The 26,836-nt window shown below is 34.6% G+C and overlaps 2 protein-coding genes across 4 annotated transcripts in view; one reads left to right on the top strand and one right to left on the bottom strand.

Moving 5' to 3' along the window:
- LOC145666975 (cilia- and flagella-associated protein 206) overlaps positions 1–26,836 on the bottom strand; it is a 224,542-nt gene that overhangs the window by 88,842 nt on the left and 108,864 nt on the right. Inside the window, exon 1 of one of the 2 annotated variants that reach the window (XM_081734635.1) lies at positions 10,639–10,659. The exons of the other annotated variant lie outside the window; for it this stretch is intronic. The gene's annotated coding sequence lies outside the window, so the exon portion shown is untranslated. Of the gene's footprint in view, positions 1–10,638; positions 10,660–26,836 lie in introns of those variants that run through there. 2 annotated transcript variants of the gene reach the window in all.
- The window catches only part of LOC145666974 (zinc metalloproteinase-disintegrin-like 4a), a 131,041-nt gene that overhangs the window by 4,581 nt on the left and 99,624 nt on the right, over positions 1–26,836 (top strand). For both annotated transcript variants that reach the window (XM_081734620.1, XM_081734621.1), the window contains exon 2: positions 19,569–19,663. In XM_081734620.1, the coding sequence (XP_081590746.1) occupies positions 19,569–19,663 (95 nt within the window). The remainder of the gene's footprint in view (positions 1–19,568; positions 19,664–26,836) is intronic.

The raw sequence follows: 26,836 nt of genomic DNA on the forward strand, positions 1-26,836 counted from the left end.
CTTACTGAATTTATCATACCTCTTGCAATTATTAATCCTGATGATCCACTTATTCTCATCACAGAATCATATATGATCCGTTGAGCCACCCAAGATTCTTCTTGTAAGTTGTCAACAATGAGAATTTTATTTGTTGTGAAACCACTTTCAAAAAATGCGTTTCCGTGAAAGAAGATAAAACACAATTTCATAACTGACCATAAGTCTACGAAGTTCTTCCCATTTCCTAAGACTAAGTAAAGAACTCATCAAGTCCAATACATCTCTGTCATTTGCTATGAATTCACTCGAGTGTTCCTTAAATTCTTCAGTCTGAGCTTTCACTGTGAGCTGGAGATACTATTTCTTCGCGTTCTCAGCCACTTGTCCAGATATCCTCTTGGCACCATGCAATTCTTCTAGAACAGCGTCTACCCTTTTGAGCAAATATGTAAGGATGCAGTTAGATGTGTTTCTCGCAGAAAATTAGTTTCAACAACTATATCACAGAACACTGACTCCTCAATATCATCACTGAGAACACAGATTTTGCATCCATTAACAGTAAAGAAATCAACCTTGTTTCATAAATTCAGTAATTGAACAATGAACCTAAATCGATTTTTCCCTGACTTTCCCTGACCAATCTGCCATTTCCCTGGCTTCATCTGATATATTTTTACTTCCTGACATTTCCCTGACTTTCACTTATTTTCCAGAATGTGGACCCTGGTAAAGGTTTTGTAAGTATTACTGTTTCATAGAAAAATGGTGCCATATATTTGCTGTTGCGTGAGTACGTATTAGTTATTTGTCTTCGCGTGGAGTTAAGGAAACTACAGGAATTGCGTTTTAATTGCAATTCAAAGCAATTAATATTGCAATTGCATATTTCCTTAAATGTCATAGCATATGCTTGCAGTACTTAATGTATTTCATTTTCTAACCGTAAGACTAAAAACATTCATTTAATGGCATGTGTGGAATTAAAAGTATAAGTTGTTCATTAATTCCCAGTTTCAATATAACTTCTGCAAAACAAGCGTCATTATTCATTACTATGATTAATATTATCCCTTCTATTTATTTGTTTTGCAAATTTATTAAATAATCTAATCACACAATTTTCCAGACAGAATTTTAAGATGTTCATGAGCAAAAACTTAAATCTCTTCTTACACTTTCGTTGTTTAAGAGTATAAAGGATTAATACGTACCTGTATTGCTCTTATGAATTTACTTAATAAAATAGAAATACGATATGCGGTATTTTAAGTGAAAAAAGATAGTATCCTATTAGTTATACAACCTTTCGTTAAACAGTGTTAGAAACAATCAGGAAATCTAACATTGATATACAATTGTTCAGACCATATCTTGCCCCCCCCACTTTTAACGTCCAACCGCCGCCACTGGAGGAGAGGAGTACGTACATGTGAGTGGTCCCCCCAGAAAGTACCTTTCTGGTGGGCCCCTGGGTTGCAGTACGGCTCTGAGGATGGCACTATTTGCATCAGCAGCGAGGCTATACAGAATGAGGCTAAAAGTTGAAAGTGTGATCTGGTCCACAGTAGTGTATTCTTTGCTCATTCATTGAGAATGGAATCTGGGCCTTGTGCACTAACGGCTTAGGGATATGATCAGGAATTAGGTACCTGAGTTTTCGGCATCTATGACTATGTTAGCCCGTCAGGTGTGAGGGATGACATCTCTCAGCAATTACACTACCCTGGTAACTGGGGAGAAATAAACTTATAGGGAAGCGGCCTGGGACAATTGTGTTAGGTACCATCCCGGCATTTACCTGGTGTGAATGAAGGAAACCAAGGGTAACCACACTTTTGCACCTTTCCGACCGAGTATCCCCACACGGATCGCTCACACCAAAGACAAGAATATTACTCATTACCGCTAGCGAGGCCACGTGCACTAACGTCATGCAAACATTCAAAATGAAACTGGTTTTATCCCGTTTTTGCCCCTTTCTGTTGACGGGGTTGAAACCTAAATAATAACCCTACTTTCCATACCGGTGGAAAGCTCATGCTAAGTTTAATTAAAATTGGGTAAATAACGATAATGTAGTCAATATGCTGTCCACACATCATATAACGGAAATCCGTCTGGCTGTCAATAATTCACTACTATGCTTGGGAGATTAGTTGGTTATAATACAGAAAACAAAGCTAGAATATTAACAAGTGATTTATAGATTTAAATGGCTTTGTAATACAGAAATATGTCATAAAATCTTGTTCGCTTCTCACATATTCAGTGCTAAATATTTTCTCATGGTTTATGTTCAAAAACTTTTCGGAAGACGATCTTCGGGAAGACATGGATAAGAATACTGCTTAAAAAAAAATCCCTCAAACTTGAACATGAAATATTTAAGTTTTACGTTCCACGATTACGCCTGCTAGGCTAAAGGAGACGGTGATGATGAATGAAGGAAATGGTGGAATGAAGAAAGTGGGAGGAAACGGGAGAACCCAGAGAAAACCCATGCACACGGTGTTTGTCTAAAAGGAGACGGTGATGATGAATGAATGAAGTGATGGAATGAAGAAAGTGGGAGGAAATGGGAAAACCCAGAGAAAACCCATGCACACGGTGTTTGTCTACCACAAAGTTCACTTGGCCCGAGATGGGATAGAACCATGGACCCCATGTACCAGAGGTGAACGCTCTACCACTGAGCCACGGCGGCCCCCTCAAACTTGAGACAGATTGTGATTTTACTAACTAAAGATCTAAAAGTATGAAAGGCAAATCTAAACAGAAGCAGAATAATCAATTTTTTATCTAGTTTAATTCTCGCGATGTGAGATAACTCCAAATTGATTTACGTGACATCATTCTTTGAGATAAATAACACTTCCTACTTTGATGACTAATTAATTTCTATTTATATTCTTACGATTATTGAACTTTACGGTATGTTATGTACAGGAATTTGTTATATAAAGATTAAACGTTTCACATTTACTCACAATTACAAGTATGAGCTCACAAATATTATCAATGGAATGCACTTTAAGTAGTGCAGTCACTTCTCTGTGATATTTTTATTTGCTTATTTGGACCGAGCCTATATGATATGTGGACCTACTATTTAACCTACTATTTAGATCTAATTAGGAATTAGGAATTAGATTTCTGCACTTTCCAGATCTATGACCACATTAGCCCCTCACGTATAAGGGATGACGTCCCTCGGCGATAATACTATCCAAGGAAAGGGAAACGGCCAGGGACCTATATGTTAGGTACCACCCCGGCATTTGTCTTGTGTGAATGAGAAAAACCTCACTCAGAATGAGTGGCCTGAAAAAGCTTCGACCAAATGTCCCCACCGGTAATCGAACCCGGGACTGCTCGCACCAAAGACAAGAGCGTTAACGACTATGCTACGTGGGATCAGAACCTGTGATCAGAATCGCATATATTCCTGTGTGAATCGAATCTGGGACTCCCGCAAGAAAAACGTAAAAATCCTGACTATTTAAAGAAACTAAAATTTTCTACGATATAGCGCAGTGGTTCCCAATCTTTTTTGACCGATGACACACCTTACTAAACACCAACAACATTGCAATACACTTACTTGATTATTTATTAATAACTGACTGATTTGATTATTTATTAATAACTAGTTGAACACACTGACTTGATTATTCACTAATAACTGACTGATTTGATTGAACACATTGACTTGATTATTTATTAAGAATTGTTTGGCTTGATTATTTATGAATAATAGTTGTACATACTGCTTTCATTATTTATTCATAACTAGTTGAACATACTGACGTGATTAGTTATTAATAAATGACTGGTTTGATTATTTATTAATAACTAGTTGAACACACTGCTTTCATAATTTATTAATAACTAATTGAACATACTGACTTGATTATTTATTTCAAACTACCTGAACACACTGCTTTCATTATTTATTAATAGCTAGCTGAATATACTGAATTGATTATTTATTAACAACTAGCTGAACACACTAACCTGATTATTTATTAATAACTAGCTGAACACACTGAGTTATATAACTAGCTGAAATGTCCGTTCTTCGCACGGGTAGAATAGGTTTATGAGAAATATTTGAATCCCCTATCCTTTCCCTTTATGATAACGTAATTCAATGAAAGTGTAATGATAAAAATACAGAACATAACTACTTTTGGCATAAATTTTGAAATACTCTACCCCATAGAATACTTACTTTTTATTTTCGAAGTGATATGATAAAAACACACCTTGAAGCGATACTGTGTTTCAAAAGTTATTTCAAGCCGGTCAACAATTTTTCTGATACCAAAAACTATGGATTTGACACTAATCTCGGACAATTTTGGATATTTTATTTTTCAATCTTTTCACCTACCATGGTGATGAAGGCTAACGTGAATTCAAAGCCATCCAGAATAGTTAAAAATATCCTTGTTTGAAATGGGACCAATGTGTTTTACCATTTATAAGAAAAAATCGAAGAAGGAGAGATAAGAAGAAATTCAACTATCCAACCCAACTACATAACTCACCGACTTATAAAAGTAACGCATTTCGTAAACCTTTATGCAACTTGAATTTTATACAAGTTGAATTTGTAAATGGCTTAAGCGTAACTTCCTAAGAAACAGGATTGTTATTTTCGAGAATTGATGTATGGTCACATATTCTGTAGGTAGAACGGGGAAAATGAAATCATATTTCTGGCTTTACGACCCACGGTTGTTCCCTTAAGATTAAAGGAGATGGGTGATTAGTGAAAGTAATTTATTATGAAGGATTTGGTGAAATGATAATGTGTTGAGGAAACGGAAGAAGGCCAAGAAAACCCCACGGAGACAATGTTATTCACCAGAATCTCACGTGGCCTTGGACTCATTCAGGGACCCTTTGAACCAAAGGTCAACGCTTTACCATTGAGCCAGTGTGTAACCACATAAAGTTAATTTGTCCAGTTTCCTTCTTTTATTTGATAATCCTGTTTACTTGTTACTCATTTTACTTGCTTTCATTCGAAGCATTGTGACAGGGACTCGAACACAGAAATCTCAAGGATAATTAAGAAAACCAATGTTCGAAGTGGGACTCAAAGTGCCCATGCTCGAAATTAGACTCAAATTGCTCATGCCCGTTGTGTGTACTCAAAGTGCCCACGACCGAAGTAGGATTCGAAATGTCCACGCCTGAAGTGCGGTTTTATTCCTCAATCTTCAGTCTAATGATTCTGATTGTTCGCCTTTTTCCATCGGCGCCCATTTAACCAAAATATAGTTTCAGGAGTCCTTAATGTAAGTATGTTTATAACTTTTATCAGTGATTCCCAACCGGTATGTTGCGCTGTCCATAGGTTGTGTAGAAGTTAAAAGTCATGAAGCATCTAAATAATTAGTTAATATCAATTTTGAGACAGGCTATACAATTGAAGTGGAAATGAAATCTTTGAGTTTAACGTCCCATGATTATGACTTTTAGGCTAAAGGAGACAATGATTAAAGCAAGTATATGTAGATGGAACAATTGGTGGAATGAGAAATTGGGAGGAAATGCGAGTATCCTGAGAAAACCCACGGACACGATGTTGTCCACGTCCACTACAAAATTATTTGGCCGAGGATTGAACAGGGACCTCCACGCACCAGATGTAAGCAGTCTACACCGTGCTCCCCGAATGTAAGTACCAGTGAACACCTCCATTGGCAGCAATGATGCGCAATATTACATAGAGACACTAGTTTATAGAAAGTTATAGTTTTATACGCATATTCTCTTTTCCATCTCGGCTAAATAAGAACAACGTTTTTTCAATTATTTTCTTCAGACTTTGACATACCCAGTATTCCTTCATTTAGTTGATGTTGGTTCTTCATCTCTTCAGTGTTTTTTTCTTTTCCGTTTGTTTTAGCTTCTGCTTCGGTTGAAAGCTTTTTTTTTTTTTTTAATGATATAACTTTGGAGTCCCTTCTAGCAACGAGGCCATATGAGACGCGAACCTACAGATTAGCGTGGGATCCGAACAACATGAGCTTCCGCCGGAAATTGAATCCGAGTCTCCCGCGCAAAAGGCACGTACAGTCACGAAAAAAAAAGTATTCTTCAGTTGACAAAATTTCTTTTCCTAATAGCTCAACAATATATTAATCTATTAGAGTACCTATTTTATCAAGTTATCAAATTATAAATATTCTAAGGATAACGACAAAAAAATCAAGATTAATTCATTTGTTCTCGAGTTATTGGGAAAAGAAAATTTGTCAACTGAAGAATACTTTCTTTTCCGTGTGTACGCTAGAGACCTGCACGGGCCGAATTTTTCGGCCCGAGCCCAATCCAGCCCGAACGTACCTAGGCCCGGCCCAGCCCGGGCCCGAAAAGTTTTAGAGATTTTCGGCCCGAGCCCGGCCCGGCCCGATAAGTTTTTCAAAATTCTTGGCCCAAGCCCGGCCCGGGCCCGATAAATTTTAAAAGTTTTTGGCCCGACCCCGGCCCGATATTTTTTTTAATTAGCTCGAGCCCGAATCATTCTCAAAATATAGTACTAAATTTGACCTAACCCTCAGAAACATTTTCTAAACTTTGGTTCACAACCTGACGCTTGCCTTCCGAATGGTACTATTGCCTGTTAGAACTTTGCATGTCATCGAGAGAACAAAAACTCCATTCCCTGTAGCAAAAATCTAACTTAATTTATTTTTAGCATAAAGTGAAGATGGCAATATTGTTTTGCGACAGGCAAAACAGTCCCACCTCTTCTTGTCATATTTTGGGTTTAGTGAAGGTAAAGGTCAGAGCTCAAATTACCGCATAATGCCTGCAATCCTCTATAGTGAAAGTGGAGCCGCTAAGCAACAGAAACTGTAAATAGCTATTGCATTCTTTGTTACATTTTTCACGGACACACTTCTTCAACATTTGGCTTTATTCCAATTTAACGAAAGTCAATAATTATTAAAGAATTGTAATTGATCGGCCCCAGCCCGGCCCAACCTGAAGAGAAATCAGTGTCGGCCAGCCCAAGCCCGACCCGGCCCGAAGAAATAACATTGTCGGCCCGCCCAAGCCCGGCCCGCGGGCCGGGCCGGGCTTCGGGCCTCGGGCTGAGCCCGGCCCGTGCAGGTCTCTAGTGTACGCTACCCATATACCAGGAGGAATCTCGGTCGGAAGTTTTGTTTCTTTTCTATCTTATACTAATATAATTTATGTTATTATTAATAGAAAATCAAACAAGTGTGCCATGATGACGTGAGCTCTGAGTAAAGTGCGTAGCCAGTGGAAAAGGTTGAGAACCAGTACAGTGAATTGTGGCCCTGCTTAGCGTAGTCGCTAACGCTCTTGCCTTCGGCGTAAGAGATCCCAGGTTCAGTTCCCGGTGGAGACACTTGGTCGAAAAAGTGTAAAAGATTTTTTCAGGCAGCCATCCAAAATGAGGTTTTCCTCATTTACACCAGGCAAATGCCCGGATGGTACCTACTATATAAGCCCCAGGCCGCTTCCTTCCTTCTCTTTCCTCGGGTAGTGAAATCGCCGAAGAACGACATCCCTCATTTGTCACAGACTAACATGGCCATAGATGCCGAATGCCCAGAAATCTAAATCCTAACTTTATAGTACAGTCCTCGCTAATCCTGTCCTTATTTAGATGTTTTATTTATTGCTAGCCTTCTGGAAGCAGCAGCAATGAAATTACCAGAATTTGTAGCATGTTCCTGTCAATCAACTCTTTTAGAGGTGAGATAATGTGATGGAGAACGGTGTAAGGGTTAATCTTGGATGATGGACTGGATTCAAATGCCGGTCGTGGTTCGGTGTACACGTCTCGTCTATGATAACCTCGGTGTTGTAGAAGGACATAGAACACAAGAAGTCAAACAATGAATAGAAAGTTGACAAAATCCTAGTCACAAAATGGACGGCCGGAAAGCTCAATATTGAATCTCTGAATTACGAAGGAAAAACTCCAACGCTTATGCTCGCTCATTAAAGAGTATTAAACGGATCTGGAAATACCGCATTCAAGAAATGTGGACTTAGTTCATCCGCTGGTTATCAATTGGGCTTCCTACGTGTTCCTATATCCATCAAACCGTCCTACAACCGCATTTTGGATTATCTGTTTTTTGCCTAAGAAATCTTTCAGTTTTACGTGCCACGGTTATGCCGGCTAGGTTAACAGTGATGGTGAGAAAATAAAGGAAATGGTGAAATGAATAAAGTGGGAGGAAGCGGGAGAACCCCGAGAAAACCCACGCACATAGTGTTTGTCCACCACAAAGTTTGCTTCGCGCAAACTGGGATCGAGCCAGGGACCCCACGCACCAGAGGTGAACGCTCTACCACTGAGCCAGCTTTTTTGCTTAAGAATAGATAAATGTTCTAGCAAAAATACACTGCATAACTTTTTCTCTTTAACAAATAACTAAAACTTAACATTTGTAAGTTGTGTTAAGGATAGAGGATGTGGTGTCATTTGTTACCGTCCTTTGTGGTTTTCCTACGATTGCAGCTCTTACTCTTCGAACAGGAACCCCTGTACAGGAAGTTCATTCGATACTTGCTTCCTATTCCGCTCTTTAAACTGAAAATACGTATCAAAAAAACCACGTGTCCATCATGATAACAAGTATACGTAGCTTTCTGAAATAATGCTGAAATTTGTTTTAATCATTGGAAATGAAATAATAATAATAATAATAATAATAATAATAATAATAATAATAATAATAATAATAATAATAATAATAATAATAATAATAATAATAATAATAAACTTTAGTTTAACGTCCGGCAAATATACCCTGTGAGAGAAAGGAGGTAGAAGATAAAAAGATGCAATGTAAATATAGGAGGAAATAGAGAACCCCGCAACGATCAAGCCATGGAATCTTTCAGCTAGAAATGGCAACGTAAGTTATATATATTAACTGGCAACGTAAGTGTCACTGTTCCTCTCAGCTACCCCGAAAACTATGGATTCGACACTAATATCGGTCATTTTCGATCATTTTTAAATACTTCCCCCTCCTCTAAGATGCACTCTCAAAGTGAAGTGATAAAAAGCATTCCAGGACCAAACTTCAAAATATTTTGAAAATTTGATCGCGATCGGTCGGGTGGTTCAAGAGTTATTAAGTCATAATCATAGTCACTTTCATTTATATTTATGTAGATTTAATTTACTTATGAAATACTTACTCTTACAATTTTGAAAGCGTTCCTACTTTCTAACATCCTGGCTATATGACCTGCCCACCTGAACCTGCTATAGTGCTGCCAAAATGTCTTGAGCCGTGGCAAAAATGCGAACTAAAACTCTCACCCTCACACGCTCACGCGTTTAGCCAATGAGGGTTCAGCTGTTGCTAAGCGAGAGAGCGGATAACGAAAGGGAGTGGAATTCCTTCAACCGATAGCAGCGCTTTTAACGGAAGACTAAGTATCAAGTCAATGTGGTATATCTTTTAGACTTAATGATCTAACAATGTTAGGTAAACCGTATAAATTATGCAGCTTCTTGTTATCAAGTTTCCGCCATCTCCTTTTGGATGCGAATTTCGTTTCATGAATTTATTTTCAAATAGTTTCAGCCTATCTTCTTCCCTCAAAGTAAGAGATCACGTTTCGTAACCATTCAGCACAACAAGTACAATTACAGTTTTATTCATTTTAAGATTCAAATTCAAATGAAATGAAAAACGAAATATTTAAGTTTAACGTCACACGATTGTGTCCTTTAGGCTAAGGGACACGATGATTCAGGCAAGTGAATGATGATGAAATAGTTGGTGGAATGAGAAAGTGGGGGGAAACGGGAGTTCCCGGGAAACCCCGACGGGCATGGTGTTGTCCATCACAAACTTATTTGGCCGGAATCGAACGAAGACCACATGCAGCAGAGGTAAGCTTTCTACCACTGAGTCACCGTGCCATCCGGATTTAACCCTTTTCCGACTGTCGGGACTTTTAAGTCCCATCTTCTTTACACATACATTATTTCTCTTGTATGCGTTATAATGTCGAAGCCGAACCGCCTGACGGGACTCCTGAGTCCCCTTTCACCTCAGCATTATTTAGCAACAATTGAAGCAGAATTTATTTTTATATAGTCTAATGTACCCTCAATGTACTATATTTTACCATCATATCAAATTATAGTAAAAAAATAAATTCAGCCGGAAAAGGGTTAAATTCAATTCGCGAAACTAATAGAATTTGGACTAAATAATAACAAAAATTTCCTGCTTTCAATCAACAATTACTGCAGAAAAATATACATTACATTATTTTATTGTCAGGAAATAAGGGACATTTACAGTAAACCCACGATTTAAATAGACACAAACAAGGGTGCCCATCAGGGGGCAAGGTGGGGCGCTCGCTCCTCCCTTTAGAGGAAAAACCCAATAAATATTTTAGAATTGTTACCGCAAAATTTGAGACTACATTTGGAATGTCGCTTATACTTGCCCCTCCTTGGAAACCACAACATGGGCGCCCTTGGACACAAATAAGATATCAGTAAAATGCAATACAATAACTTTCCGTTCATTTCGAACAATACCTTCACATATAGCTTAAATAAACAGGCTCAGAGAGCATGGATTCTCAACAGCTTTAAGAAATTCGACAAGTTTTCATTACCTTCAATATTCACAGGAAATTGACTTGGTCTGGCAATCAAAATGTACCTGTTAAAACAAGTAGAAGGAACATGGTTATTGAAATCATTAGAGAAACTATCATTTATTTTACGATATTGTGTAATTTATTAATTAAAAGTAAAGTACAATGTATTTCTCGATTAGGTCAATCAAATCATTCAACTTGGATAACATGCTGATTATATTGTTTTTGGTATACATGTAATCAAGTACATCCATAATTGCGATGTTGTGCTCTTGTGCGTGTTATTTCTCTAATTGGAGAAGATGTAATATCATCTCGCAATCATTAATGCAAATGGTTTAAATCATAACTATTACTTGACACGAAACAGATTGCTGACACAACTAAACCATTCACTGTACTATTTTGAATTCCTTCATTATCATTTCAAGGTAAAATTTCTGTATCAACTATACTTATAAAGTTCTGTTATTTTGCACGTTTTATAATTGCCAATATTCGCACGATAAATTAGTTTTGCCTTTCAAAGTTCAACTTTGTTTTTTTACCTTTCAAAGATCGACTTTGGTCCTTTACCTTTCAAAGATCGACTTTGTTCTTTTACCTTTCAAAGATCGACTTTGTTCTTTTACCTTTCAAAGATCGACTTTGTTCTTTTACCTTTCAAAGATCGACTTTGTTCTCTAATAGCAAGAAAGCTTTCGGCCAGTTGGCGCGTGATTGGCTTTTGACTTTCTATGCTTGCACTTGAAACGCATGCTTTCACACAAAATGAAATGAAATCTTTAAGTTTTATGTCCCACGGTTATTCCGGTTAGGCTAAAGGAGACGGTGATGATGAGAGATGAGTGAAATGGTGGAATGAAAAAGTGGGAGGAAACGGAAGAACCACGAGAAAACTCACGAGCACGGTGTTTGTCCACCACAAAGTTCACATGGCTGGGATCGAACCAGGGACCCCAAGCACCGGAGGTGAACACCTCTACCACTGAGCCCCCGCGTGCTTTCATACAGTCTGCCTTTTGTTGTACTCGCAAGCGATGCTTTAGTCCCTTCAAAGAGCGTCATAGCATCACTGGACATTCATTGGCTATTGACTTGACTTATAGAACGCTTGCGTCAAGCTTGAATGGAACACTGAATGCAAGGTTGACCCCATGTAACTTCGTTACTAGAATCCAGCTAGCGGCATACTTGCGCTTTTCCAATCAAGTTGACTGCAAGCTTGGCCGACTTACGATTCAAGCTTACAGCATGCGGTTTACAAATTGTCTCTGCTACTAGGGTTCTTTTACCTTTCAAAATTCAACGTTGTTATTTTACCTTTCAAAGTTCAACTTTGTTCTTTTACCTTTGTTCTTTACCTTTCGAAGTTAACTTTGTTCTTTTACCTTTCAAAGATGGACTTTGGTATTTTACCCTTCAAAGAGCGACTTTGGTATTTTACCTTTCAAAGATCGACTTTGTTCTTTTACCTTTCAAAGACCGACTTTATTCTTTTACTTTCCTTTTCCGCATTCAAAGCGTTTTGTTCTCTGTCCCATCATCTTAAAAGAACAGAACAGAAATTCGATTCACATTCTACTCCACCACCGTCAGTGAATTAATCAGAAAGGAATGAATTTGTCCCATTTCATCATTAACGCTACAAGAAATATGTCTCTATAGTTTAAATTCTCACAAAGAATTGAACCCGGATCTATATTCTACCAACTTTGGTGTCACCTATACTGGAACCTTCAAATTATGATCAATATGCTCTCTATAGACATGTTTTGTGGTACGAATTTCATTAAAATCGAACCATGTATCAGAGATACTTTTAAATGTATTTCAAGCAATATACCAGTAGATAAAATAGTGAAACAGAAAGTGAGACAGGAAAATGTGAGAAGTTGAATTGAGAAGGAATGAAATTTCTAGTTTAACCTTCTAGGATTTGCATCGAGGTTAAGGGGAGGGGACAATTGCAACTCCTTAAAATAATCACGGACGTGTTTTTTCATTTTCTCATATTCGCAATCATTTCGCAGATACAAGGGTAGCAACGGACTTTATGAACATGACATGTGAAATCCTGCCATTTTGGATGAGGTCAAGATAGCGACTTGAAACTTTTGACAAAATATTTCTCTTGTTAAGACTCTTCCAACGATATATTACTCGACCCCCTGTACCATTTGAAATTTTCAAAGTTGACTCCTCGTACTCCTGTAAGGTGGTGTCTGGGATGGATCTTTTATAACTCAAAATTCACGCTTCCCACAATAATGACGGATGTGTTTTTGCGTTTTCTCATATTCACAATCGTTTCGAAGATACACGGGGTGCCAACGGACTTTATGGACACCCTGTGTACTTTTTTCTTGCGCCTAACAACATAGATAGTTCCAAATTGTCATATACTTTCATGTTTGTAGTGGAGCAAAATGAAACTGATATAATTTTGGATATAATTACTGTACCAAGATTATACAACATTTAAAAAAATGAAAAATTTTAAACATCAAAATTATTATGTCTTGTACTAATTACGAATTTTCTTTTCTTTGTCTCCCGTTCAATATTAACTGGTTTTGTATTATCTACGTAAAGCAGAAATTTCTTTGTCTTTGATCATACGAGCTGTTGTAGTAAAACAACAAGAAATCTTAAAAAAATATCTCTCTCTAATAATTTCTTAACTGTGTAACAAAATAATATTAGGAAGAGTAGAAATTAAAAAAAAAAAAAAGCTCTAATAGTTAAGTTTTATTTTTCGAACTGAAACTTGCAGTTTTAAATAATTTGTTTTTAAGAACTTTTATTATTATTATATTTATTATTATTATTATATTTATTATTATTATTATTATTATATTTATTATATTTATTATTATTATTATTATATTTATTATTATTATTATTATTATTATAATTATTATTATTATTTTAACACCGCATTTACAAATTAGAAAGGAAAATCAACAACAGATTTAGAAACTACACAAACTAACTTGGCACAAAGAATTAATCTGAATATATATATATATATATATATATATATATATATATATATATATATATATATATATATATATATATATATATATATATATATATATATATATATATATATATATATATATATATATATATATATATATATATTTCAATATTTTACAGTACGTTCCTTGAGCTTTTGGAACAGCGGACAGTTCTTGAGCTCCTTCTTATAAATGCATGCATATATTTACAAAAACGTGTATCCTTAATAAACTACCAGTAACTATTGACGTAATGTTATAGAACAGAGGGTTTTCAAACTTTTTGCAGTTGAGGCTTCCCTCAACCACCAAAATCTGAACGCGCCTACCCTGTCAAAAATGAAATGTATCAACATCATAAATGCATGTGTTCATAAAAGAAAGACTATCACTATGATAACCGATAACTCACTGAGCAAGGCTATGTGATGATATGTAAAAAAAAAAAAAAAAAAAAACACTATCACGTAACAGTTTCAACACAATAACTGTGTCTTCATCAGACTTCCACTCCTTCTGGCTGCTTGAGAGTTAGTTACCACTTATATACCCTCCGGAGATCAACTTTTAATTAAGTTCCGCCCCTTCATTAAAAAGTAACATTTGTGTGGCTTTCACTTTCACTTTTAGCTGCACACACGTCCAATTAAAAGTTTACTTTTTCGCTGGATACATTCTGTCCTCCAATTATCCTTATTTCAGTGGTGCCCACCCACCCTTATGTCTATGACGCACCCCCCCCCAATTGTCTATCCGTATGTGTTCTTCCATGAAAAAATCTTCTTTTCGATTAATTTTACCCCCCCCCTCATCAAACATATTTATATAGATTTTAACCCCCCCAAATATTTCAATGACGCAGTTTGCGTCATAGCCCCCCTTGTGGGCACCCCTGCTTATTTTCCTTATTAATGTTTTCTCTTTCTTTCTTTTTATTTTTTGTTTCTTCTTCTTTAAGCAGAATCTTCCCCCATTCTTTATTTATCGAGAATCCTGCATTCCAATTCATCACTTTGTCTCCTGCCTTCATAATCTCCCTGGCTTCTTTCCATTTTCTCACCAAAGTTCTGTTCTCTACTTCTATGACCTCTGCTCCTTCCCACCCTATCCCGTGGTTTGTCTCTTTCTGATGTTTATATATCGCATTGTTGTCCCTTTTCAATCTTATATCATCCTGGTGCTGTTTTATCCTTTCTTGCATCTTCTTCTTTGTTTCTTCTATGTAAATTTTGTTACACTCCGCGCATCCTACTCTTTATATTACTCCCCTTTGGTCTTTGTCCGCTCTTGTTTTTCTCTTGGTTCTTCTGACTAGTTCAATTATTCTGCTTCCTCTTTTCTTGTACGTCCTAATTCCTGCTTTTCGAAGCATTCTCTTTATCTTCTCTGTTTCTTTGTCTAGGCTTTCTATTCCAAACCATTTTTTGATCTTGTCTTCTTCCTCTTTCTTCCTCTCTCTTGCTGTGTTTCTTGTGACCTTATCCTCTTCGTTGTATCCAGAACTTCTTTAAACCTGTTTTCCTCTGTTCTTCATTTGTGTTTAAGTCTCCTATTCTTTCTTCCATGCTTTTTTATGAAATTCTTCTTTGTACCCTCATCCACATCACTTCGTTTGTGGCCATACACTCCCGCTGCACATGCCTTTTGGCACCAGGATGTAATAAATTCTCCTCCTTCTGACTTCTTTATTTTCATATCTAAATAGTTTATCTCCTTGTCTACTTCTATTTCATTCTCTAGTTTAATCCCTTTATTTTCATCTTCCACGTGCCTTATGAATTTCTCCAGCTGCCTTTTCGTTCCCTTCCATATTCCTAAACAGTCGTCCAGATAACAGCAAAAAAGAAGCAGTCTTTCTCCTCCTCTTTCTATTGTCTCCTCACATCAATTCATTATTATATCTGATAGTACTGGACTCAAACAAGATCCTATATTAAGTCCTTCCTTCATCTTAACAATCCTGTCTCTCATTATACAGTATCCATTCTCCCACAATGCCTCTAATTCTTTTCTTACCTTCTTACTGCCCCAATTTTCTATTCTCTTTTCACCCATTTCCTCTTCTATTATTCTCAAAATTTCTTCTCTCTTAAGGCTCGGGAACATGCTCTTAACATCCAGACTAAATAACCTTTCTTCTTCCTAATTTACCTATCATCCTCTTAAACAGTTGCGTATTCTCTACTCTCCTACTTTCTTGTCCTTTTCTCACTGCCTAGGCTATCCTCTTAAGCTTCTTCTCCAACAGTTCTTACATATTATTCCGGCAGTTAAGCACCGGCCTCAACTTCACTACTTCTTTGTGGATTTTTGGAAACCCTTTCATCCTAGGCAACTTTCCTTCTTCTCTTATTAACCTCTTGAACCCTTTCTTTTTGCAGTCCTCTATACTCTTTTTCTTTATATCTTCTCCTTGTTCTTTTTCCGCCACCTCTTCATATGTCTCGTCTTTCAGGTCTCCAAGTTTTTCTTCATACCATATTTTATCCATCTCAACTATAGCACCCCTTTGTCTGTCTGTTCCACTACTATGTTCTTTCTCGTTCTTATCCTTTTCATTCCCATTTTCTCTTTGTCATTCAGATTTAAAGAAGTTCTGGACACAACTAAGAAGAAATGGATGCAACGAAGAGGATAGGGTCACAAGAAACACAGCAAGAGACAGAAAGAAAGAGGAAGAAGACAAGAACAAAAAATGGTTTGGAATAGAAAGCCTAGACAAAGAAACAGAGAAGATAAAGAGAATGCTTCGGAAAGCAGGAATTAGGACGTACAGGAAAGGAGGAAGCAGAATAATTGAATTAGTCAGAAGAACCAAGAGAAAAACAAGAGCGAACAAAGACCAAAGGGGAGTAATATAAAGAGTAGGATGCGCGGAGTGTAACAAAATTTACATAGAAGAAACAAAGAAGAAGATGCAAGAAAGGATAAAACAGCACCAGGATGATGTAAGATTGAAATGCGATATATAAACATCAGAAAGAGACAAACCACAGGATAGGGTGGGAAGGAGCAGAGGCCATAGAAGTAGAGAACAGAACTTTGGTGAGAAAATGGAAAGAAGCCAGGGAGATTATGAAGGCAGGAGACAAAGTGATGAATTGGAATGCAGGATTTACGACAAATAAAGAGTGGGGGAAGATTCTTCTTAAAGAAAAAGAAATAAAAAGTAAGAAGAAAGAAAGAGAAAAAATAATAAGGAAAATAAGGATAATTAGAGAACAAAATGTATCCAGCGAAAAAAGTAAACTTTTAATTGGACATGTGTACAGCTAAAAGTGAAAGTGAAAGCCACAGAAATGTTACTTTTTAATGAAGGGGCGGAACTTAATTAAAAGTTGATCTCCGGAGAGTATATAAGTGGTGATCAACTCCCAAGCAGCCAGAAGGAGTGGAAATCTGATGAAGACACAGTTATTGTGTTGAAACTGTTACATGATAGTGTTTTCTTACATATCATCACATAGTCTTGCTCAGTGTGTTATCGTGTTTAGTACAGAATGGAAACAAGGCCTGATAGAATAACTATGATAAACTATGTTTTATTTATTAATCACTAATGGAAATATCTCATTAACACAGGTGATCTACATTGTACACAATGACTACACCTTTTAATGTTATTAACCGGTGTTAATAATTATAAATTGTGGTAAGTCAGATGTTTATGTGAAAATTAAAAAATACGAGCACAGAGGGAATTTAAATAATAAAAACCGGCATATTTAAGTGTTGAGCAAAGTCAATGTGATGTATGAGCTTGTTTTGAGTCATACAATTTATTAAGTTTCGGTACATATTTTGAAGTGGCAAGACTATTTGTGAATGGCGGAAGTACTTTAAAAAAGACTAAAACTAAAGAATCGTCCCAAAAATAATAACAGAAAATTATGAAAATGAAAAATTCAGCTAACATGTTGTCACGCGAAATTCCAAAGGCATACTATTCCATAGAGATAAATAGAAGATCGTTTATGGCCACCTAACAAGCATTATACATGTTTAAGCCAAAGGTGAAAGGGTCATCTCTGGTCGTATATGGAACAGAGGTGATACAAAGGCTTAGCTCACTATGTATTACTAAAGAAGAAGGGTGCAGACTTAGTATCCGGCTATCTGGTAGCGTTTGCAAAGCGTATTTATTGCTCATGCGTACGCTTGGAATACGCTGACCATGTATTTAAATGTAGATGGCTAATCACAAACGACGCGAAAGCAATAAAAACGCGGGGAAAACGACAGCTCGAGCGTATTTGGTGCGTTTCGGAACAATAGACTGCCTGCTGTTTAAAAGATGTCTGCGGGGGTAACGCATTCTCAAATAGCCATACGCTTAAGAATGCGTGTTGCATTATAAATATGTTCCTTGTGGGATCAAGCCCTCGCGCCTCCCCAGGGTGGCGCACCGTACAGTTTTAAAACCCCTGTTATAGAAGCAAAGGAAAACCAATAATCATTATAAAAATCAGTATAACAGTCAGTACCCATGTGTTTGGTATCTCTGAAACGATTTGAAGTAACAATTGTTGTAAATGGCATTATGATCATTTAAGCCTTTTAGAAGCATCTATATGATGAGACGTGATATGTCAGCACGTTTTCGAAGTAAGAAGTTAAACTTTCCATTTCTCGTAACTTTTTTCCTTCATTCATTCGAGATACATTATATCATCATTATAGTATTTGACGCTAAGATACAATTGATGCGCATTGCACCGTCCATGCCATTTGACTCCAAAATGTTGACGTTAGTGATTCTGTATTGTTCTTTATTGTTACACTGAATAATGTATCTGGTATTGTATTGTGGTTTTATTTAATATCTAAATTAGAAATATGAAATACCTTACGTAGTGCAATTTGAGAAAAGATAACTTTATGTTGCGTTGGCAACACTGTTTGTTTATTTGGTGGTATTGCAGAGTATATAGAAGAATTTCCCCTTCAATATTTCACACAACATGGTACAAAATTTCAGTATTTTTAATATACACCCTTGCATTGATCAAGTATAACATTCTAGTCTATGGGTTTATTTGTTCGGCTCTTTCGAGCTTAAGATGTAAGTAAAAATACATTAAGAACAAATAATAAAGAAACTAAGTCTACCTGATGGATAACAACAAGAAATGGTATAAAATGCAATGAGCTGATTCGTACGGTACTGTATACCTACTTTTGGGCCACCCTGTATATAGCCGTGGATCCAAGCGGAGGGCTGTACCCCCCTTGACGCTCAGGTATATACTGGATAAAATGGGCTTCAATCCTATTTTACACTGGATAAGGCGGCAAACTATGGTTTAATATAGTGGATCCCTTGATAATATTCTGGAGCCGCGGCTATATATATAACGAAAAAAATTATCACAAATTTATTTCTGGAGGGGCTTGAACCTGATAGCCACCGCCTAAATACGTCACTGTACATCAGTCAACCGTTCCCATATTATCTAACACAGCAACGAAACAAATTCTGAGTAAAGGCAATTTTAATAGCTATCAATATTCGAGACGAGACCGAGACTTTCAAGACTGACCTAAGGGGCTTTCAAAGGGCGCATCGAACAGAGTGTTCTTGCCCCACAGGGCCCATTATTATGGGTTCCTGAAAGGTTATCCGAAATTTTTAAATGGGAAGGTATGCCGTATAACACATTGTTGAAAAGACAGAGTAAAAAAGAGCTTCTCTAGGGAAAAGCTGTTGATGCGGAGTATCATTTACGAAGACCGGGGAGATAATTTCTGTTTTGATTTTTCCATCTGCACCATATCGTATTCACAGAAACTGTCCAAAAAATCACAGTTAAGTGGTGACTATTCCGTAAGTGGATTTATATATATGTTAAACTTTAAATTGAATTATACATCCTACCGGAATCTTCCCTTATAATATGTATGACTCTTCTTTCCCGACAGGAACACCGGCTGAAGAGTTTTCCCGTCATGCAGTGATAAAACCTCGATTCTACCACGGAAGAGAGAAAAGAGAAATTAGTTCTGCCCAAGACAAGGTATCTAGAACAAATATTCATTATCTATCTATCTATCTATCTATCTATCTATCTATCTATCTATCTATCTATCTATCTATCTATCTATATATATATATATATATATATATATATATATATATATATATATATATATATATATATATATATCAAAGTTAACACGCAAGAATACTAACAGATCAGGAGAAAATTTGAAGTTTTTGCTAAGTAATTTTCTATATAAATGGTTAATTTGCTGCATACTATTATGATACTTGAATTACATCTTTTTGGTTGAAACATATTTGTAGCTGTTTTCTTTTTTTTTCGTAAATTTTGTAGCTAATTATAACTATTATAGAAGGGAACAATATCCTTCTGGCACCTTAATAAAGTGTATTATTATTATTATTATTATTATTATTATTATTATTATTATTATTATTATTATTATTATTATTATTATTATTCCTTTATGTTCATACAGTAAAACTTATCTTCAATGGACCCTTTATTAAACGGAATTATTTCACGATCCCATGAGTTTAGGGGCGAAAAACGTGTTAAACTTCATTAAACGGAAACTGTGTTACGCGGACAATGGAAATCAAAATAAGTCTTTTAACGGAAAATTTCCCATTCCGATACGCATCGTTAATAACATCCTATGGGAGTTTAGAGATATACAATATGGAAGTACACTACGTAGGTTGTCAGCGAACAGACAAAGATGTGCAAACCGAAAGAGACGCAACGGATATAGATGAATTAATTGAGGATTATACAGAAAGTCTGAAAGGTAGAGAGGGAACGAAGAAAGAAGAGAAATAAGGTATTGAGTTGGAAGAAGAGTGCAGGATAAAGACTTATCAAGATGCTACCAAAAGTTTAAAGGAACTTAAATAATTTGCCTTATATGTCAAAATGACACCGATATAACCCTCCATTCCAAAAGAAACCGAACTTTTGAAAACAAATAGTACCACTAGTGCCATCTGTTGTAATATTTTACCGGTAGATGGCGTAGTCCCTCATTGACAACTGGTATAAATGTCATGACTAGAGACCGGATGTTTAGGCACTAAAAACCTAGAAAATAGGCAGGCAAATAGGCACTAAAAATTTAAAAAAAATAGGCAATAAAATAGGCACTAAAATGTAGCTCGAAATAATGAAGATAAATACTCAATACCATTAAAAAATAGATTCAAGTCATAAATGCTCAAAGAATATAGAAACATACTTCTTTGTCAATATCTTTTTTTATTGCATATATAAAAACGAAGCCTGCTATGCATTTCATATATACTGGGTGAACCTGGAAGATGTGCACATACTTCGGGAGGTGATTCGTGACATCAAAAGAATACAAAAAGTCCTCTTGCATGTTGTGGAATTCTGCGTCGTATACGAGTGACAGGGGGGCTAACTTGGAATCGAAAATCGAATCCTGACAATTGGAGCGAGACATAAAAGTGTGTAAATACTTTGGGAGGTGATTCGTGACATTCAAAAGGACTTTTTGTCTTCTTTTCATGTCACGAATCACCTCCCAACGTATGTGCACATCTATCTGTTCCAGTCCAATTGTCAATATTCGATTTTCGATTCCAAGTTGGCATCATTATCACTCGCGCAAGTAGTAGTCTAGGGGCTGAATCTATCCAACGTGTGTTATTAGAACAATGGATTGCCGACAAATACCATTGTATTCGTAATAGTGAAGTACCAGCGGGGCGCCCGGAGACAATGGGTAGAGAGTATAGTGCTATAGAAATACACTATTGTTTAAATGACATATGATGACAGGTAATGGATGGTGTACTATTGTATGTATAGTAGTGACACAAAAGAGAATAATAAAAGAGAAACCTTGGGAAAAATTAATGAACAAGGGTGTTTTGTTATAAAGAATAATAAAAGAGAAACCTTGCAGGTGTATCTTTTAAAATAATAAAAGAGAAACCTTGGGAAAATCGAAGAACAAGGGTATAAAGAAATAATAGAACTATAGAATACTTTGCAGGTGTATATAAAGAATAATAAAAGAGAAACCTTGGGAAAATTAACGAACAATGCTAGCTTGTTATAAAGAAAGAATAAAGCTATAGAATACTTTGCATGTGTATGTAAAGAGAAACCTTGCAGCTGTATGTAAAGAATAATAAAAGAGAAACCTTGGGAAAATTAATTGAACAATGCTAGCTTGTTATAAAGAATAATAAAAGAGAAACCTTGCAGGTGTATATAAAGAATAATAAAAGAGAAACCTTGGGAAAATTATTGAACAATGCTAGCTTGTTATAAAGAAAGAATAAAGCTATAGAATACTTTGCAGGTGCATGTAAAGAGAAACCTTGCAGCTGTATGTAAAGAATAATAAAAGAGAAACCTTGGAAAACTTGTTGAACAATGCTAGCTTGTTATAAAGAATAATAAAAGAGAAACCTTGCAGCTGTATGCGTTAAAGAATAATAATTTAGATGATGAACAATACCGGATTGTTATAAAAAGATTTTTAACCCGGCGGCGGAAACGCGGACGCGGCGCGAAAAGACGCGGGCGCGAACGGTTGGGCGTGGATGGTAATAAATTTGAAAATGAAGTAAAAGAGAGGATGATTTACCTTGAATGTATATATGAAAAGAATTTTGGGATTTTTTGTTAATGTAAAGAAAAGTTTTTATGTTTTTGTATTGTGTTATTGACATGTTTAAATATTGTTTTGAAATGGAATAGGTGACTTGTATGAACTTGATGGTACTGGAGGACGCCATCTTGTTTGTTTGAACTGTTTAAATACGAGAGTTTTGGAAAATGTTGTATGTATTTTAGCTATGGCTGCTATACAGAAAGAAGATTTTGTGTACGCGGATGAAGAGACGTTGTTTTCTCCGCCGTGTGTGGAGAATAACCCGAAGACCGAGAATAGCAATTTATCGGTAAACAGCAGAGCAGACTCTCCAGACAGTATAAAATCTATTTATTTATCATCATCTTCGGATGATGATGTTATTGATATTGAAGAAGATGAAGAATTTGTGCCAAGATCACCATCGTTATTATCGAGGACATCACGCTTTTGGAGTTTGAATTGCCGCTGTAATAATTATAAAGGGACACGAAGTGCATTGTGAAATCGATTAAAGAGTGGGAAACAGATAAAATGTTAATTTGTAGCGGATGTTATGAAAGTGTTAACAATCAAATGGGCGATGAGTGTTTATTCATGACTGAAGAAGAATTGGTGGAGCGTGCCATATCAACTTTAATAGATATAGAAGTTGAAGAACTGTTTTTTACATATGCCAAATCGCATATAATAGGTATATGTACACAAGAATTGTTTTATGAATTATACTATGATTTGGTTGAAGAAAGGGATAAGACATTTTTAAGTGATGTAATTGAAATTTTTAGAATGAAAGACAGAAAACATGTGTGAACTGATCTACATATGAAAAGTGAACCTTGTGTTTGTGTTTGTGTAAAGACACAAAAAAAAGTGAAAGAAAGAATTAAATTTTAAACTTTTAACTATATATGTATACATATTACGTATTTTGAAAATAATTTTTTTGTGTATCGTATAGTGAACAACATATAAGTGCATACTTACGTTTTAATAATAATAATATTTTTTGTGAACAATGTTTATTTCATTATGATATTGGAACTTTTGCTGTAGAATATTTATCCAATGATATAACTTTGATTGATTTATATGAAGAACATGATAGTGAAATTTCAAGTATAAACTTTACACGCGAAATGCGTGAACACCGAATTTGTTGTTACGCTTTTTTGTTAGAAAACAAGATGCAACCTTTTATTGTAAAGATGCAGAAAAATCACATTGGATTAAAAATATTTTTGTAATATCTAAAATTTTTTATAACATTAATTGTATTGTATACAAAGAAGAAATAATAATTATTAATATTTTATGTATTGAATGAAAATAACATCAAGTTTTTTTTGTTAATGTAATTTTATTGTATTGTATTGTGATGAAAATATAAAGAAATAAACTTATGCATTATAATAATTTTTGTTGTTTTTGTTTTTAAAATGGTTAATGAAATAAATAATTAGAAAAATTTGAAAATGATTGCAAGTAACATTTGTTTGATATTTATTTTCTTTTGCATTTACTTATATTATTTTACAATTAGTATTGTTTCACATGTTTGCATTTTTTTAATTTTTCGTAATATTATTTTATATTTTAAGAAAATATTTAAAGATAAATACAAATAATAATAAAATATATACGTATATAAAAGTTTAATACTTAAATAATTTATGTTAAAAAGAAATGATTTTTGAAAATACTAAATTACTTTAACAGTTTGTATTGCCGTGTTAAAAATTGCAAAGAAAACTTTACATTTGTATTTTATCGTTTGTTTTGAATAAACTTTTTTTTGTATTATGTAGAAAATGTTTCGAGAATTTCTTTTATTAACTGAACTGTTTATTTTTAAAGTTACGTATTATCAACAGAATTGTTTTACGAAAAGTATTTATTTATTTAACTTTGCGCATTAAATTACACGACCATGTTGTGTGAACTAATAAAATTGATTTGAAAATAATAAAATGTGCAAAACATATATTAATATTTATTGTGTTTTGGATATACAATACAATTTTATTTTGTTTGATGTTAGTATACTTTAAAAATACATGTAAACATACATACATACATGCATAATGAAAAGTAAAAAACATATGTTGCAGTTGGAAGCTCTGTTAGCCAATGGAAACTATGTTCACCAATGGAGAGTAAAATACCAACTTATAACACGCATGCGCATTAGTTAAAAGTTTATACGCATGCGCAAATTTATTTATAAAGGAAAACACATAATGCAGTTGAAAGCTGTGCTAGCCAATGGAAAGTAAATACCAAGTTTGTAATACGCATGCGCATTTGTTAAAAGTTTATACGCATGCGCAAATTTATTTATGTATACATAAGAAGAATACTTAAATAGAATAGTATTTGTGAAGATGTGTAGTAGAAAAGTATCCCATTCCGAGTATATTTCGCCACGAGAGAAAGAACTTAAACTTGTTAATAGGAAGAAAGTTATTTGTGAAGTGAAATTATTATATCCTAATGAAGAACATTGTAATTCGTTTAGAAGATTTTATCGAAATGACGATTAAATACAATTTGAAAAAGTGTATCCTAATACAGATATTGAAATTCGTGAATTAGATATTGTAAACTGTAAATGCAATCGCTTTAAAGTAAGTAAGTTGTGCATAAAAGAACTTTTTGAAAATTATAAACTGAATGAACCACTACTTTGTTCTGCATGTTCATTAAGAATACCAGATGAGCGCCTTCATTTATGTTTATTAGCATATAATAATCGATTGAAACGTGCTGTGTGGGAATTTGTAATTAAGAAGACAACTCGTGACATAGTGTTTAAACTGTATTTGAAGAAACATTGTTTAGATGATAATTACAAACAAAACAAAACGCTTTTAAATAGATTTAATTTATCATATGAATCACTTACATTTTGTGATACTTATATTTCTGAGTTAGTGGAAGTGTTTTTAAAAAGTGACAAAAATGCCTACAGGAATCAGACCGTGTCTGTATAATTGCACTTCTTTTTTGTGAATGAACAGTGTGTGTTGGATTGTATTTCAAGATGGAATCCAGAATATAAACTTGTATGTGAAGGATGTTTCGAAAACTCTCATATTATAGAACACCATGATTATATTACTTGTGAATATGAAATGATGTGCTTTAATGCGTGGCGTGTTATGGTACGAGGGCGTACTTTTGATGAACTGTATGAAATTTTTTGATATTGAAATAGATGATTGGACCTTTGTTTATATGTTATATAATATTTTATTAAACAAAAATTATGTTGATTTAATTACAGAGCTTTTCTTAGAAAAAGATTTTGCTTACAATTTTTATAATTTTTAATTTGTTTGATGTGTTAGTGAAATAAGTAAACGAAGTAAAAGTTATACATTGTAAATATAGTAAATTTGAAAACAATACTTATTATAATTTTAGTATGATGAAATTGTTTACATGTACATGAATTTAAAATTAAAATAGAATATAACATTACATATTTATTTATATGTAATCAGTTTTAAATTATGTGAAAAAATAAAAATATTATTTCTATAAAAGTATTTTTGTTATTTTTATTTGTTTTTTTTAAATACCTCATTTGTAATTTTTGTACGCACAAATAGTTTGTAATGTTCTGTGCAATCGGATTTACTTATAATTTTGCACGCATTGGAATTTATTTTACATACATGTTTTTATTTTATAATTGTGCATAAAATTGAATTACATAATTATTTTAATATCATTAGGTAAATTATAAAAAAAAGAATAAAATAATCATGTTTGAAATACAGACATAGAAAAAAACTTTTGAAAGGAAAGTAGAAAAGAACTATTGTTTATAATAATACTTTAATATGATAACAAGAAATTTTTAACGAGTTTGTTTTTTAGTTTACGCAAATATTGTTAGGACAAGCTTTTACAATGACTTTTTTATTACGTAACAGAAAAATTATTAATGAAAAAATAAGAAAGAATGTTTACAAAAAAAGTTTATGGAAAACTGTATTATGAACGTTATTGGTTTATGCTATTGATATTTTCGTTAACAGTTTATTTTAATATTTTTTTTAAAAGTATAACATTAGTGAAAACAAAAAAGATTTTTTTTAGTAAACATGTACTACAAATACCGCAACTTATAAAGTTGAAATTGCATAATACAAAGTAATAAAAATACTGAAAAAAGTATTGATCATCTGGTACCTAAAGATAGTTTTCATGGTGGAATGTTTTAATGCGTTGTACGAATGTACCAGCGAAGAGTTTGTGTGATATTATGATGTTACCAGTCTTTACCCCCGGGTAATGACACGTAAACCTATAATATACAAGCGGCCTGACTTTCCACAAGTGCAAAGTATTCATGGATTAATGAAATGTAGCTCCCAATTTTACCATATACATGTAATGATCGCCTTTTGTTTGGGTTATGGAACAAAGTGACAACAAGTGCATGTATAATGATACTGAGCGTGTCCTTATTGGTACATACTGTACTCCTGAACTTTATGTGGCTTTAGATCTCGGATACAAAATTCTACAAATTATTGAAATTTGGGAATTCA

This window comes from Thermobia domestica, chromosome 12 (genome assembly GCF_964235325.1).
Source record: "Thermobia domestica chromosome 12, izTheDome1.hap1.1, whole genome shotgun sequence".
Taxonomy (NCBI): domain Eukaryota; kingdom Metazoa; phylum Arthropoda; class Insecta; order Zygentoma; family Lepismatidae; genus Thermobia; species Thermobia domestica.